General features: G+C 37.7%; 2 protein-coding genes across 2 annotated transcripts; one reads left to right on the plus strand and one right to left on the minus strand.

Annotated features, from left to right (window-relative positions):
• The first annotated feature begins 100 nt into the window (after positions 1-100).
• Positions 101-2,645, plus strand: LOC145224638 (peptidylprolyl isomerase domain and WD repeat-containing protein 1-like). The gene is made up of 2 exons (XM_080091174.1): positions 101-235; positions 493-2,645. The coding sequence occupies exon 2, from the start codon at positions 510-512 to the stop codon at positions 2,349-2,351; it is 1,842 nt and encodes a 613-aa protein (XP_079947300.1). The 5' UTR covers positions 101-235; positions 493-509; the 3' UTR covers positions 2,352-2,645.
• A 6,901-nt stretch (positions 2,646-9,546) lies between these two features.
• On the minus strand, positions 9,547-11,850 carry LOC145223153 (protein phosphatase 1 regulatory subunit 3B-like). Its single transcript, XM_080089508.1, has 2 exons — positions 11,406-11,850; positions 9,547-11,238 (listed from the first exon to the last, which is right to left on the minus strand). Exons 1-2 carry the CDS (start codon positions 11,431-11,433, stop codon positions 10,163-10,165), a joined length of 1,104 nt encoding a protein of 367 aa, XP_079945634.1. The 5' UTR covers positions 11,434-11,850; the 3' UTR covers positions 9,547-10,162.
• Positions 11,851-16,455: the final 4,605 nt, after the last annotated feature.

The following is a 16,455-nucleotide window of genomic DNA, read 5'->3' on the forward strand; positions in this document are numbered from 1 at the left end:
ACTCTTTTTTTTCTGTTATTAATTTTAAAATAATACAATAGCAGCAAAATTATTCTGTTTAACTTGAGTTTGATTTTTTTTCTTTTTTATGTCTAGTAAATGTGTAATGTCCAGTTAGGTGGTTAGTATGACTATATGTAAACAAGATTAGTGCACGAATTTGGTAGTGGTGTATAACAAGATTTTTGTCTACTCTAAAATATGCAGTCTAATAAAACTTATTAAAGTGCTGATGGTAAGGGCTATTAGGGATAGCGGATAGGGTAAAATAATGGTTTGTATTTGCAGTAACATTATAATTAGAACTTGTTTAGTGGTTAGTACTACCTCCAAGAACTTACACTTTGGATAGGATACTGGAATAAATTACACATGAAACCGGGATATTTCTCTTTAGTACATTAAAATCCATGAATTGCATGGTTTAAATAGTAGATTGTGTATTTTTGAGGAGCCCCAATATTTTGGCTAAATACAATATTTTGCCTGCAGGGTATAATTGTGCAAAGATGGAAGAGGTTAATGCTCCAGAGCAAGTAAAAAGAAAGAGTGAACTGGACTTGGACCCACCTGAAGAGAAACCAATAAAGAAGAAAAAAGTTTTGAAATATGAACAAGTTTTTTTGGAAGCCATTCCATGCACTGATCACTATGAAAAAAGTTACATGCACAGAGACACTGTTACACACATATCAGCAACAAAGACTGATTTTGTTATCACTGCCAGTTGTGATGGACATATAAAGTTTTGGAAAAAACAGGAATTGGGCATTGAATTTGTCAAGCATTTCCGTGCTCACCTTGGCCCTGTCACATGTATGACAACCAGCTATAATGGTGAACTGATGAGCACAGTTTCTGTTGACAAGGCACTGAAAGTGTTTGATATTGTCAATTTTGACATGATAAACATGATAAATCTGGGATTTATTCCAAGTGTTTCAGAATGGGTTTATTCATCTGGCAGTCGTCTTGCAACTGTTGCTGTTGCAAAGAAAGACAGCAACACAATATACGTGTATGATGGCCGAGGTGGCTCTGAACCATTTCATGTTATTGAAGGCATACATTCAGCCCCAGTAACACACATATGCTTTAATCATGTGTACAAAGTTGGAATCTCAGCTGATAAGAAGGGAATGATGGAATACTGGGGTGGACAGGAAAATGGGTTTTCTTTTCCTAAAAATATTGTCAGTTTTAAGTTTAAAACTGACACAGATCTGTATGAACTTATTAAATGTCAAACCTTTGCTCTATCTCTTTCAATATCTCCTGACGGTCGACTGTTCTCATGTACATCTGCTGATAGACGAATTAGAGTGTTTCATTTTTTGACGGGCAAGAAATCCAGAGTATTTAATGAATCTCTAAATGTGTTTGTGGAATTGCAGCAATCTAAAGCACAATTAGCAAACATGGAATTTGGAAGAAGACTTGCAGTTGAAAGGGAACTTGAAAAGTCAGTTGATAGCTTTGCACTTGGAAACTGCATTTTTGATGAAAGTGGTCAGTTTTTGCTTTATTCTACTATGCTTGGAATTAAAGTAATAAACCTGACTACAAACAGGTGCAGTAGGATGATTGGAAAGCCAGAAAATATCCGCTTTCTTACCATTTCTATGAGTCAAGGTCTTTCAAACAAGGGAAAGGCTGCCTTAACTGTTGACATGAAAGCATCCAGCAATCCTTCCCTGATTGAAACCACCTCCGATCCAACTATTTTTGCAACAGCATATAAAAAGAACAGATTCTTTTTATTCTCCAGACGGGATCCTAATGATGCTGCAAATTCCAGTACAGACAGAGATGTTTTTAATGAACGGCCAACTAAAGAAGAAGTAATGGCTGCCACACAAACCCAGAGTGAAAAAAAGACATCAGATGCTGCAGTTATCCATACATCAGTAGGAGATATTCAGATAAAGTTGTTTGCAGCAGAATGTCCAAAATCTACAGAAAATTTTTGTGTTCATTCAAGGAATGGCTATTACAATGGTCACATATTTCACCGTGTTATCAAGGGCTTTATGATTCAGACAGGTGACCCACTTGGTACTGGAACTGGTGGAGAAAGTATCTGGGGTGGGGAGTTTGAAGATGAGTTTCATCCAAGTCTGAGACATGACCGACCTTATACATTAAGTATGGCTAATGCAGGAGCCAATACTAATGGATCTCAATTCTTTATTACAGTGGTCCCAACTCCATGGTTGGACAATAAACATACTGTGTTTGGCAGGGTGACAAAGGGAATGGAAGTAGTTCATACTATTGCCTCTGCAAAAGTTAGCCCCAAAACCGACAAGCCTTATGATGACATTACAATTATAAGCATCAGTGTAAAATGATGTTTTGACATTGTTTTTGTATCTTCAAATAATAGAGTTGCATACTTAAATAGGTTTACACGTTTGTTACGCAAACCACAGAATCAAAAGCAAGTTTTCACAGTTGTCACCTAAAATGCATACTATATTGTTCAAGTATGTTAGTGTTAATCCAGGATGAAATGATTCTAAAAAACAATTCCATATCTGTGTACAAAAAAAAAACTTTTGAAAGTTGCAAATCAACGTTTTAAACATTTTTGTTTTGTTGGCTAGCAAACTTTGCCACAAAAAATATACTTTGTTATTGCGCCACATGCTTGAAAAGTTTAGTCTAAGCTCTCTGATGGCCGGTGACCAAAAATATTTTTCATTGAATAATTGTGTAATATTAAGACCTCGGTAATGCACTGAATCTGCGTAATTACATTCGGACCGGAACGCATTTTTGGCAGATTTGTGGAATAAATTCGCGGAATCAACCGGTTTCGGTGCCATTTGCAAACAATGGTGTTGCTATAAAGCAGGGGTCACCAAACTTTTTTCACTGCGGGCCGGATAAGTTTAATAATAATTCGCGCGGGCCGGATAGTTTACATGCCCTAACGCCGTCTTTTCCGAACTTAGCCCACAAGGCGTTTTTAATAGGGGCGCCAAGACATGGTCTTTCTATAATCTCATTAAAAATCTGGTGATGCGACTATTAAATTGTATGGTTAGTCTCATCTTACAAACAATGCTTGTATATTACGTCACAAGTGACCGAAGAAAGCAAGTGTTTGCGCACAATTAACACTTGTAGTTTTGTTTGTGACGTAACAAACTGGCTTTGGGTCAATCCTGGGCGTTGTTATCCCATAAAACAAGGTAATATCAATTCTACATATCGCGACAGGAAAACTTTCGTAAGAAGTAGATTAATTTTTAAATATTACAAAGTTATCAATGCGATTTGAAAAACCAAAAAATGTGGTCGCGGGCCGTAGTTTGGTGACCCCTGCTATAAAGAGATAGTTGTGTTGCATTTAACTCTTATTTGTGTGGGTTTCTGACTCTGAAAAATCTAACAGTTGACGATTCTGGTACGTAATTAGGCGTAGATCACTACCTATCATATTGATTCAGCATGAACCTCAGGCTGGTTCTAATTCTAATTAATTTGTAAAATTGATGTAGATATGTAGTTTTCTGGCCTGAGGTAACGACTGCTCAACAATTGTAGAAACCAAGTTCAGAAATTATAAAAAAACACATTTTTTTGGAGAAATTACAATGTTTTTAACTTAACAGTGTCCCACTGGGGTCCGCACCAGAGCCCATTATTACCTGATTTTGTGTCAGATCGTGCCTTTATATCAGAGTAAATTTGAGTGGAAGATGCAGTTAGTGCAAATGTCGCTTACCAATAGAAGCCGCTAAAAAACTGCCCACATAAAAAAGTTGAAAGCGCTGTGTTGTAAACCGTTAACTAAAGGCCTCATCAGACCGAAATCAGATTTTTTTTATTTGCATGCCTTTTAAATCAGCGGTTCTCAAACTGTTTTTTTTTTAATTTTTTGTCATAGGCTTTAAAAGCAAGTTACACATCAATTTCATACCCTGTTGAAAAAAAACATTAAGTAGGTTTGAGAGCGGCTTGCAATAATTAAATGCTATAGGTAAGCTATCCTGGCAATCTGACCTTGATTTTAATATTCTTGTTATTTCGTAGGCAAGGCAATTGCAGGCAATTATTTCGTTCTTGGTATGTTATCTCGTCCTGTATTTGCGCATCGTGAGGTCGATTCGTTTTTAACAATTGTTATAACGTCATCATGCAAATTCTACAAGTCAAAAAAGTCCCCCACCCAATATTTGAAAAGGGTTTTACCCTCTGGGTAGAACACATTTTTAGAACGAAATTTAGATATAACAGTTCTGTGAGTTCTTGTGTTCGTAGCTCCACCACAGTCGTGTCTATTTTGTACAATTTGTGGTAAAACTTGGACGAACCCAGGACGTTTCCGGGGGAAAATCCCGATCAAGGATTTTATGTCCGTATGTGGATCAATCGCATCGAACCATTTGGGCAAGTTTCCTGCCCATTTTTTAACACATTTTTTCACGGGGTTCGAACCCAAGACACACCCGGGCATAGGCGCCGGATAGGCGGTGACGGGTTGGCGCCGCCACCTTGGGTTTTTAAAGCACTGTGGCGGCCACCGTGGATATTTTGGTTAGTTTGTAGCGGTAACGTACGAAATATCGTCAAATCTGAATAAAATTAGGAACAATTTTGCTTTTAAACAAATGTGCTGGCGATACAGCCACAAAACGTGGCTTAAAACTGCAAACAGTTTTGGTTAGTACTTTGTTTATGACGTCAAACACGCAATTGTCTGCCAGTGAATGTTGGGCCATTGTTGTGTGATTTAATAAATGGTTAAACTTGACGAAACGTTTCTTACACGTTGCTAAGCCAACGATAAACGTTACAGCAACGTGTTGCAATTGCGAACTAAACATTATTTCAAACACATCTTTTTTCTGATTTTGACGAACGTTGCATTCTATGGAAAGTTTGTTTGACTTTGAATTTGAGTCCTGTGGTTGCACGCATTAGTGACGTCACCAGACATGGGGTCGAATACAGGTGTCCTGTACTCGAATACTTTACGAATACCTTCATGACTGTATTCGAATTCATGAAAACTTTGGTAATTTTTGAGTGACAGTAATTCGAATAGTATTCGAATAAAACGAGTCAAGAATTTGTATTCATGAATAGTTGACCAAAATACAACGATATGTAATTCGAATGCTATATTCGAATAAACCCAAGCACGTATTCGTATTCACGAGTACTTACGCACTTTTTAAAGTCCAGCAATTCGAATTGTATTCGAATAATGAGAGTCAAGTATTCGTATTCACGAATTGTTGCGTAATTTTTAAGTGACATCAATTCGAATTGTATTCGAATAAAACGTGTCAAGTATTTGTATTCATGAATAGTTGACCGAAAAACAACAACATGTAATTCGAATACTATTCGAATAAACCCAAGCATGTATTCGTATTCATGAATACTTTTTTAGATGTAGCAATTCGAATTAATAGTTTTAGTTGTTTGTATTCACGAATTGTTTAATTGCTGTAAGAAGGAAACATTTCGAATGCACCGATTTGGGTATTTGTAGTTACGGAAAATTAAGGAAATAAAACCGCCCCGAAACTAAGAGTATTCGAACAAAAGTAACGTTTGGGTTTGTGAATTGCAATTAATTTGCCAAACGAGCTTTGTCTTGCCACATTAGCTTGATGTGCTGAGAACAACCTTCTTGTGCTAAGAACAACCTATAATGTTGCAAGCTTGGTAACATAATTGCATTTATGTAACGTCACAATCAAAGTTATATGTCTCATTGTTTCGTAACATAAACAAAAACATGTCAAATCAGGTCACATTCACTACCAAATCGAATTGTATTCGAATCTATTTGGCAAAAATAAGTGACAACACATTCTCGACTACTTCTAGTCTGAAGGTATTCGACAATTCGAATTGTATTCGTATAAACGTAGTCATGTATTCGAATTTACGAATCTTACGTTGCCAAAGGATGACAAAAATTCGAATTGTATTCGTAAAAATGTAGTCATGGATTCGATTTCACGAATTGTTACGTTGCCAAAGGCCGACAACAATTCGAATTGTATTAGTAAAAGATTATCGTGAATTCGAATTTGCTAATTCTTTGGTTGGCAAAGACCTACAACAATTCGAATTGTATTCGAATAAATTTACTCAAGCATTTGTATTCGTGAATTGTTGATTCAAAAGTTAACATCAACTAACTTAATTGTATTCATGCACTGTCAAACGAAAGCCAAAATCATTCGAATACAGCACGACGCCGGCAAAAATCTGTATTCGAATGCATTCGATATACGAATTGCCCCATGTCTGGACGTCACATAAAGTGACGTCATGTTTTATGTCCGCCACCTTGCATTTTGTAAAACTCGGCACAGTGCCGGATTAAGGGTCTGCTGGCCTGTAGGCACATTTGTTAAGTGGCCCGAAAATCAGGGTTGCCAACTAAAAAATTAGACTGATATAACATAAAATTATTCACCACAGCAAATTTAATGCATACACCACATACCTAGATACTGCTGAAACACTAACTAGACTACACGTGTGGAAACAAAGGAAACGGTGAAAGCAGGCAATACATGGTTGGCAGTTATGTCGTAACAATGGACGTATGCAATGGCAACAACTTCGGGAAAGTTTTTTGCTATCGGGGAGCGTCACTGTCCGTTTTTATAACTATAATTTGACGCAGTAAGCAAGTAGTGGGGGATTGCGGCAGACTGTGGCCGCGGGCCACATTATCATATAAGACCTGAAACTGTCTGCGGGCCGTATGTTGCCCGCCCCTGCTCTAAGTCATACCCAGTTAACAAAATCATCCATGTTTAGATTGATTTGTTTCGTTGCGTCACTCAACAGAAATGCGAATTTTAAAAAACATCAAAAAGGTGGCAACATGTTTCAATTCGTATTTGTTTAACGATTTTTGCAACGTTTAATTCATCTGGAAAATTCTATTATAGTAAATACTTCTTACTTTGGAAAGTAATTATTTTGAAAACATGACTAAATTTCTACAGATTTTGAAGTGGCCTGGATTTTTGAATTGCCTGTAGGCACGTGCCTACTTTGCCTAATGGTTAATCCGGCACTGACTCGGCACCTATATGCTCCCGGGGACGGGTGCATCTAAAATATACAAGATCGCTTGGTGCATTATTAACACAGCTTGGCGCACCTTTATAACACTCGGTGCACCTTTATATCACTTAGTGCATTATTAACACAGCTTGGCGCACCTTTATAACACTCGGTGCACTTTTATATCACTTGGTTCACATTTATATCGCTTGGTTCACATTTGTATCGCTTGGTGCACATTTATATCACTTGGTTCACCCTTATATCGCTTGGTGCACCTTTATGCCACTTGACGTACCTTTATATCGCTATATAGTATGGGTAAAGGTGCGCGTAGCATTAGACAGGTGCACCAAGCAAAACAAAGTTGCACCGGCCAAAATAAAGGTGCATCCAGCGATATAAAGGTGCACCATGCTATATTAAGATGCACCAAGTAGTATCAAGGTGCACCAAAGCATATAAAGGTGCACCAAGCGATCCAAGTGATCCAAGCGATCCTGTATATTTTAGATGCACCGCCCGGGGACGAATCCCGATCAAGGTTTTTTAGTATGTATATGGGTCAGGCGCGCCGGACCATTCGGCCAAGTATTTTTTTTTCACGGTGTTCGAACTTAGGATACTCCCGGGGACGAATCCCGACCAGGGTTTTTTATGTCTGTATATGGGTCAGGCGCGCCAGAATATTCGGCCAAGTTCCTGCCCCCGACCAAATATGTATTTTTTTTCACGGGGTTTGAACCCAGGAACCTCCCGGGGACGAATCCCGATCAGGTTTTTTATGTCTGTCTGTATATGGGTCAGGCGCGCCAGACCATTCGGTCAAGTTCCTGCCCCCAAATATGTATTTTGCTTTTAAATATTTCTTAATGCTGTTTGCGCCACCTATCGACAATTCGCAAACTTTTGTGATTAGAATTCTCACGTTAGTAGACTTTCCAAGTTTTATACCGATAAACTTAAATTATTGAACAAATTCTGAACGTTAACCACCTTTAGTTCAGAAAAGGTGACTAGTATTTGCACATTTCTGCGGTTGTGTCACTTGTTCTTACATATGATTGTACATGGTCGAATTTCCAGATTTTCGCTGGTTGTGTACGTACTTGATTGACTCACCACGTGCAAACGAAGCATTGTGCAGCACGTGATATTTCTTTCAGCGACGCGTGCAAAACTCAACCTTTGGTCCAAACGCAGAGGTGTCATTACCGTGGGTCTCTCGTTTTATTCGTGGAATAAAAAAGTCTTATCTCGGTCATCGTTCAGCAAGTGACAACATATTGATCACAAAGCTTTCGTAAATCGAAACCTGCCTGTCATTTTTGATGAAAATACACTATCAAAATTATTAATTATGTCAGTTTAAGTTGTTGAAACCAGCCCCACAGTCTCGGACAAGCCTATTTCAGTTAATTCTATGCATTAACTATTGAAATTCGACGATGAATTTTATGACTACTTTCTTTTCTTGCAGTTGCAACTATCCTAAAGCAGTGTACTTCAACGTTTTTTTCTGTTGTACACCTTTTACAGTTTTCCAACAACTTTGTATACCTCACACAAACCAATTTTTTTTTTAAATATACACTTGGGTGTACGGCATTCCTGGTTGAAGAGTACTGTCCTAAAGGATTGCATTGATATTCTTTCAGGGTGGTTAATATGAGAGTTTGTTGCCACGCCTAAAATTGCTTTTATCATTAGCCTACTTTTGCATTGGCACCTAAGAAGTGACAAAACAAAATGTTTTCATAAATCTATTCAAAAAAGTTTTTTAACAAAGCGAAAGCAATTGCCGCTTTTGTTGTGCAATGCCAAGAGATAAGTTTACGCCAAATCTGTATCGCTTGCTTCCAGGAATGTCGACCTCAGCTGAACCACTTTAGCGCTGCGGAAAGTAACCAATAAAAGATGCGTACGTGACCACGCGCCTGCGGTCTGTCGAATCACGCGGCCTCAGCATGATCCGCGCGTGGCCCTTGTTGTCATTCTCTCCCAGCTGATTGTGCTATGCGTCAATGGGAAAACATTGATTGAAACCATGGGAAGAAACTTTATTTGGCTTCAAATTTAGGCTTTTTATGAATTTTGTAATGTTTGATAATACATACAGTACATATGTCACAATTAGCACTAATCTTATTTAAAAAAAAAATCTGTGGAATCCTCCATCTTGTAATAGCTTATAAGTCCACGCCCCTAGGTCAGCCAATCAGCGTCACGCGCTCGTGTTAAGCGTCATTTATAATTTTAGGCCTAAGTTTCCACATCTTTTGTGAACCGATCAGTGAGTTTTAAAAATAATTTTGATTTGTCAACTGCATGTGAATTCCCATTTTGTTATAGTTAAACTAAACGAAACTCCACGAAGTGGCTGTAATAATTTTATATGCATATCTGATTGCCTGGTTTGCACATAATATATCTTTGTTTTAGAAACATTGCGTGCTGCAGCAGCAGAGCAATTAATACAGGGTAAATAAAGTCGAATCACAGGTTTGCATTATTTTATTGAACACACAAAACAACATATTTGCACAATAGTATAAATATAAATTTATGTGTGCAAGGATGTTGAGAAAACCATCATACAACACCATTAATACTGTGAAATAGAGACGGGGATTAGTCCACTTCGGAAACAACTGTTTGTGCAATCCTATTTGGTGAAGGGGGCAAGCTATGCACCTTGGTGAAGTTATTGAACCTTCTGCCCCCATTTCATTAAAAAACAGGTCCCCAAAAGTCCACCATGGCACATACAGAAATAGCACAGTGGATAAAAGATGACATATGTAGTGTTTAAATTTTAATTGTCTTTTCAACAAGGACATTCTGTATTTAGCATTTTCTACACACAGTCACTTTTCTGTTACACTTCAGGTACCTTACACGTTTGTGGTTACACATTTGTAATAGATCAATCATTTACCCGTACAAGATTACCTTAACTTTGACAGATAAAACTAGAGGTACAAAAAATACCAAACAAAATATAATTGTTGTTGAACAAGCAAGTATGAAGCAACAGGGCTTTGGCAAACAAAATATTGCAAATAATACACATTATTGACAGTTTGACATACACACGAAAGAAAATAAGTATTTAATAAAATGGGCCAGAGCCTTCCCAATTGTCCCATGAATTAAATTCAGGGCCAGGCAGTTCATTATATGTTGATGGAAAAGGATTTCGATGTACATCAGATGAGGGTGCAACATGTATTGCAGTAAACTGCTTTGCTTTGTTTGACACAGTAATTCGATAATTGCTACCATCATGATTGTCCCAATATTCTGCACCATTACACACAAACTTAATACAAAACATAAGGCAGTCAATATTTTCTGAAATACTAGGAATTGTAACATTAAAATGAAAAGTGTCAAATTCACCATTTTCATACGCATCTTTAACATATTGGCACTCATAGTCTTGAAATGTTTTCCAATTATCTGTAGTCAACCGCACATCAACTGATTTGTCATATGCAATGTTTTTTACTTTTATGGTGCCATGTAAGATTTTATTATCCTTAACAACAATATTTTCAAGCGAAACATTTTTTTTAACAATTTGTTGTTTAAAGCCAACATAGTCTGCAACTGGTTGCTTGAATTGCAATGTAAATTTGTTTATATCCTGTGAATCATCTTTATTGGCTGCAGATCCCAATGAAAGATTCCTTTGAAATTTTCTTGCTAAATCACCTCTTGTAATACATTGGGGTGGTTCATTGGTGGATTCAGTTACAAATTTTACAGATGTTAAAGAATGTCCATAAAAATCTGCAAACGTCACTCGTCTTTCTTTCTTCTCAATGTTGCCATCAAAATCTGGTGATTGTTGCTGGGCACCAGATACTTTTATATTTGAGTCCTTTGTAATTTGTGAATTTTGCGAACTTGTAGGAATAGATAAAAGTTTTGAGTCCGCCTCTTGTTTACTAGATTTAATACAGGACTTTAAAGTCTTTGAGACTGATTTTCTTGCAAAACAAGGAGACAGATTCAGTTTTTGTGTTGAAAAAACGCTGTAAGATGATTGCCAATAATCCTTTGAGTTTGTCACAGCCGCACAGAAAGGAGTGCTATAAGCTTGGTGAAATGGTGGACTTACTCCATACAGATATGATACATCAGCTGGCATGACTGTTTTGCAATCAGCTTTAGCTGTATACCCTACAAAACAAAACAACAGGTTACACAGAAATAAATACTGCACTTTAACAACAAAAACATAGTTTAGTAAATTGCCAGTCTTGTGTTTTGCATATGTTTCTTTAAACTATATTTTTTTTTCCACAATATGATAGTTATACATTTGCAGTAAAGCATCAATAACCTACCTAATTCGTTCGGGGACAAAACTGTCATTTAGGTCACCACATAGAATTGCTTGCTGGTTGTCACTGAATGAAAACCCCTTTGCAAATTCAGTTCACACAATTTTTTTAAAGGTCAATATGAATATCCTAAATAAGAAAAAATAAATACTAATTAGCTTTTTGTTATCATCACATCCGCTTCAGCTCCTTAACACGTAAAAACTAAACAGATTTAATTGTTAAAACTTAATTGCGCTGGAACTAAAGGCATTGATATGCACAGAACAAATCTGGTTTAAAGCTGTTACACCTAGTAGATCAACCTCGTTGCGAAACGCAGCTTATCATGACGAAACCCCGTCTCACGCTTCATCCTTCCACAGATCCGACAACGACAACGTTGGCTTTTTTTTACTTCACCGAGAATACAAACGCGTCACGCCGGTCAGGCACCAGGCACGCTTGACAAACCACTGGAAAGACGTCGATCACGCGTCGACTGCGTGATGAGGTAACTGGTCTGGCTGACTGTTTTCGCAACTAAGTTTCTACCAAGATAAATCAAACACCGTCTGAATTTGCATGATTTGATTTGCGCTACACTCTTGTTTGTAGTACCAACCTAATTGCACAAAGATGTTTTTAACGCAGAACCTGAATTTACGAGAAGCCTCAATTTGGCAAATAATCTTGAGAAAAAACGCATTAATCTGATTTCAGCAGCAGCTTCGAACTGTGTCAGTTAAATATGTAAATGACCTGATTTTAAATTTGATGCTACATTTTTGTTTGTTTTTGGTCTTACAGCAGTTTAAACAAAAGGTGAATAGACTTCGTGTCTGTTAGGTACACCCTTGCAACACACGCAGTCCAAGAGCGATCGCACTACAATATTGTTTTTGTTTGTTATTTGGACGTGTTTAATTGTCAGAAAATTTACTTTGTGGATAAAAAGTTGCGAAACCAGTTTAGATACCGATACCGTCTACAATCTGTGTTGGGCGACGTACGTGTTCACCTCAGACAGACACCTCTCCGTAATTACCTGTGGCATTCTTTCATTGTGCAAATAATTATCGGTTGGGGCTGCGAATGCCAACAAACTTACACAGTTATAATATATAGCCTGTCTGCACTCTAAGACAGTGTAACCCAACTCCAACAGCCCATAGGCCCCTGGAACCTTTTAAACAAAGACTATTTTGTTTTGTTATTGTCGTCGTTATTATGGCATCAAATCTGTACTTGATAGAAGGTGTGTTTTATTGTAATCTAATGACGTCGATAAACACTGATGTTTATGTCATTCTAAATTGAAAAAAGGCTTTCTACCGATCTTCATTCCTTCAATCCTACGAGCCATACCCGAAAGTGGTGTAACTAATTGTGTTTCAAAACGCAAAGTCGGCTTAATCTTCCTTGATGAAATTAATTATCAGTTCAGTAATTTTTGTAATACCCGTGCATTATTAACGGATTTTGTAGGAAATATGACTGGTAGCCGTGGCTTAATTCTGATAATAACCGGGTATCCTCTTTTCTTTTTAGGGTGTGAAGTAGGTAGGTATAGGATATAGTGCTGCTTTGCCGTCCAGCTAATAGGATTATAAGGCATAATTTTGAGTGTGAAAGTTATTGCGTTTATTGTGTATCGTAATGTACAGTGTGGTTTAATGTAGTTTGTATACTTATATAATATACATAATCGTTTTTAGACAAATCTAAATTGTACTACTGGGCATAACCCAAAATCTTAAAAAAATCAATGCTGTTGAAGGCTACTCCTGCCTTTTTCCATCGAGTGCGAATCCTGAACAGTCCACAACAGCGGTTCTTAAACTTTTTTAATTTTTTGTCGTAACGGTCCCTTTGTAATTTTTTCGAGCACTCGCGTTCCAAGCTAAATATATTTATTAAACCAAAAACAACCTTGGCAAAATAAAACTGTCGAATTACCAACTGAAAGTTAATTTATTCATTTCGAAACGATTCCCACAACAACATGAAACAATTTCATTTAGACTGGTAAGATTGCGTGGAAATGTTGCAAGGGCAATTTATTACGTCACAAACAAGACATAACAATTTATGCATATATTGTGCGAACAATCGCTTCTTTTTGTCAATTGAAAATGAAGCAATTTACCAACTTTTCACAGAAAACTGATTTGTCTGCCTATTTTGAGAACATAGTCAAGTTAATTTTTAATGATCCCTAATATACCTTTTCCGACCCTGTCTATTGCGTCACAACGACTATAGGACTTTAAACGATAAACTGATGGTCATTTTGCTATGTAAGATTGTTACCATTTCCAAGTGTGCTCCTACACTTTCAATAAATACCTTTTCCAAACCAAATGGGGTCGGAGTTTGTCGCATTTTGCCAACCCCAAGACTATTTGTTTGCAAACTAGAAATACTATCATTCATAGGCGCCGACCAGGCGGTAGCTGGGTGGGGCGGCCACCTTGGATGTTTCGGTCAGCCAAAACACCTTAAAAAACACTGCTTACTGGTGATATGGCAACAAAATGCATTAAAATTGAAACCTCATTTGGTTATAGCGTTGCTTATGACAACAAGCAAATGTTTGCCAGAAAATCATGACCAATGTGGACAATGTGAATTTATTGTAATAATGGTTATCTCAGTGATGTTCCTCGCTTTAGTTTCGCCACAAAAGATTCAGTTTAATTTTACGTTCGCCACCTTGCATTCTTGTAAAGCCTGGCGCGTATGGTCATAGTGGCAAAGTGACAGATTTGTCTATAGCAGTGCTCTTTAACCTTTTTAGTGACACGGAACCCCCAAGGTGTTTTGTCAAACTTTGAGGAACCCCCCATAGAATCATTGTGAATGAATGTAACTCAAGTAGGCTGCATCAAACAACATACATTTTTACGCAACACACCCCAAGCACATAACAAATGTTGACTTCAATTAAATTAAACCATTTACTAAAACCATTGTCATGTTATTTAGATTTGTCGTTTGTACATTTATCTCACAATTCAGACAGAGATTATCAAGACTTTGATTATTACGTCACAATTGATCAATGGTGTAACCAAGGTTAACTAGATTGTACAAGCAGAATTGCTGTTCGCAACAATGATATTATGAATCATTCATGTTTGAATTGCTACACATAAGCTCTGCGAACCCCTGTGCGACCCTTAAAGTTCGCGGAACCCCTGAAAGGGTTGTACGGAACCCCGGTTGGGAACCACTGGTCTATAGATATGAGGTGCCAAATATACGAAAAGGAAGCTTTTGTTAGGATGGCAGTCTCAGCCACTTCGATAACTGCTAGTTTTCAAGAATTTTAGATTTTTTACAAATTTTTACAAAAGACATAACAATTTTACAATGTCCGGACAATAATCTTTAAAATATCTTTCAGGAAACAGATTTTATGTCCGAGACGTTCTGGACGTCTGGTGACCCTAATTTAGGCTTTTATTAAATATAGGCTACATGCGGTAAAACTAAAACCCAGACATGCAAAAAGGAGCACATTAACGCATTTCGTTATGTCTATTAAAAACACGTAACTTTTTACTTAAAGAGGTGGTACCAAACTTTTTCACAGCTGGCCAGATAATAATAAAAATGACGCGCGAGGGTCGCATATATAGCTATAGCTTACAAGCAACAACGTTGCCTTTTCCAGTCTGCGGCATCCGATGCAATTTCATCGGGCCCGCCAAAAGCATGTTTTCTACAATCTTGAAGTTGGATGGTGGAGCTGTGTGAATTTGTAAAATTAAGTCGAGCAAGTAAAAATCTTTTTATCGGACAATGCCCCTTTATTCCATCACACGTAACAACCGTCAAAGGTACTAACAATAGTGTTCCAAACGTTTTTTTAATCTTGTCGCAGGCCGAAAGAATGACCTCGCGGGCCGTAGTCTGGAGAACCCTGACCTAAAACAAAGCCATTATCTCCGTATGGTAGGCAGAAAAGATAAGATTTTTGATCAATTGTATGGAGTCATTTTTGAAAACATATATTTATTAAGCATATGAGACATAAACGCCTGCGGAAGCCGGCTGATTGTTACGAGATAAGGCTTAATAGGTAATTTTCTCTTAAAACCTGTATTGTAATCAGTTTTCGTCTTCCTTTAAAAGTTAAAAGCTATCGGCTCTTGGCTTCGAAATCGGCTGCGTTAGGGATTATATGCATAGGCGCCGAACACGGGTGTACCGGGTATGCCTAGCTGGCATACCCGGACGAAAACCTCGGGTATGTCGCATACCCGAGAATCGGACCAACGTTATAGTCATGCGTTATATGCTTTTTAGAAATGTTTGACCAATACTGTTCCGTAACAAACACAATTGATTTCAATCGCGGTTATTGTTTCACAACCCATGAATTATTCGCATTCATTACAATTATGACAATTGCAACGTCTTCAAGAAGCTTTGGAATTTGAACATTAAAGGGTGGTAAAAAATAAAAACGAAGATGTTGGAGCACGCTTAGAGGAGAAGGGGGGACGGTGCTGTACAACCGCGTGATAAAAAAATTAAGCTGTGAACTAAATTATGATAATATTGTCCAACCTTTGGCCTGACTGCCATTACAACGACTGTCTAGTTCAGGGGTCGCCAACCCGCGGCTCTTTGATCCCTCTAATGCGGCTCAGGTTTTGAAATTACCAAATGTTTGGAACATTTCATTTCAAAATCTGTGACGATTATGCCGGAACAAAGTCGAAAATATAGCGTAACCGCTTTTAGTAATTAGCCACAGCCGCGCTTATCATGAAACTAAAAGAAGTAAACTGGCGGCGCGCAAGTTGTTAAATACTGTTTTGGTTTGCAGTGTGTGTGCCCGCGCAATAATACCTGTTTGAAATTGTCATACAAATTAGCGTCTGAAGAAAACGGAACATTTAACGCCACATGGGGAGATTAATTTGCATTTACTGCTGATAAGGCTGGTTTACCAATGTGCCCAATAATATGTGTAGCGGTCACGTGCCACGAGAAGCAGAAGAATTAACGAGCTTTCAAATAAACAATAACACAGCACGCGCGCACCTCGCCCCCGCAATTA

The sequence above is a fragment of the Phallusia mammillata genome, chromosome 4, assembly GCF_965637545.1.
Source record: "Phallusia mammillata chromosome 4, kaPhaMamm4.hap1.1, whole genome shotgun sequence".
NCBI lineage: Eukaryota > Metazoa > Chordata > Ascidiacea > Phlebobranchia > Ascidiidae > Phallusia > Phallusia mammillata.

What these genes read in the sequence shown, in the direction of transcription:
- LOC145224638 (XM_080091174.1), top strand. Translation starts at nt 510, where the DNA reads ATGGAAGAGGTTAATGCTCCAGAGCAAGTAAAAAGAAAGAGTGAACTG.
- LOC145223153 (XM_080089508.1), bottom strand. Translation starts at nt 11,433, where the DNA reads ATGACAGTTTTGTCCCCGAACGAATTAG. An exon ending in TTTGTCCCCGAACGAATTAG is followed by an intron (nt 11,239 to 11,405) that starts GTAGGTTATTGA and finishes TTTGTTTTGTAG; the next exon opens with GGTATACAGCTAAAGCTGAT.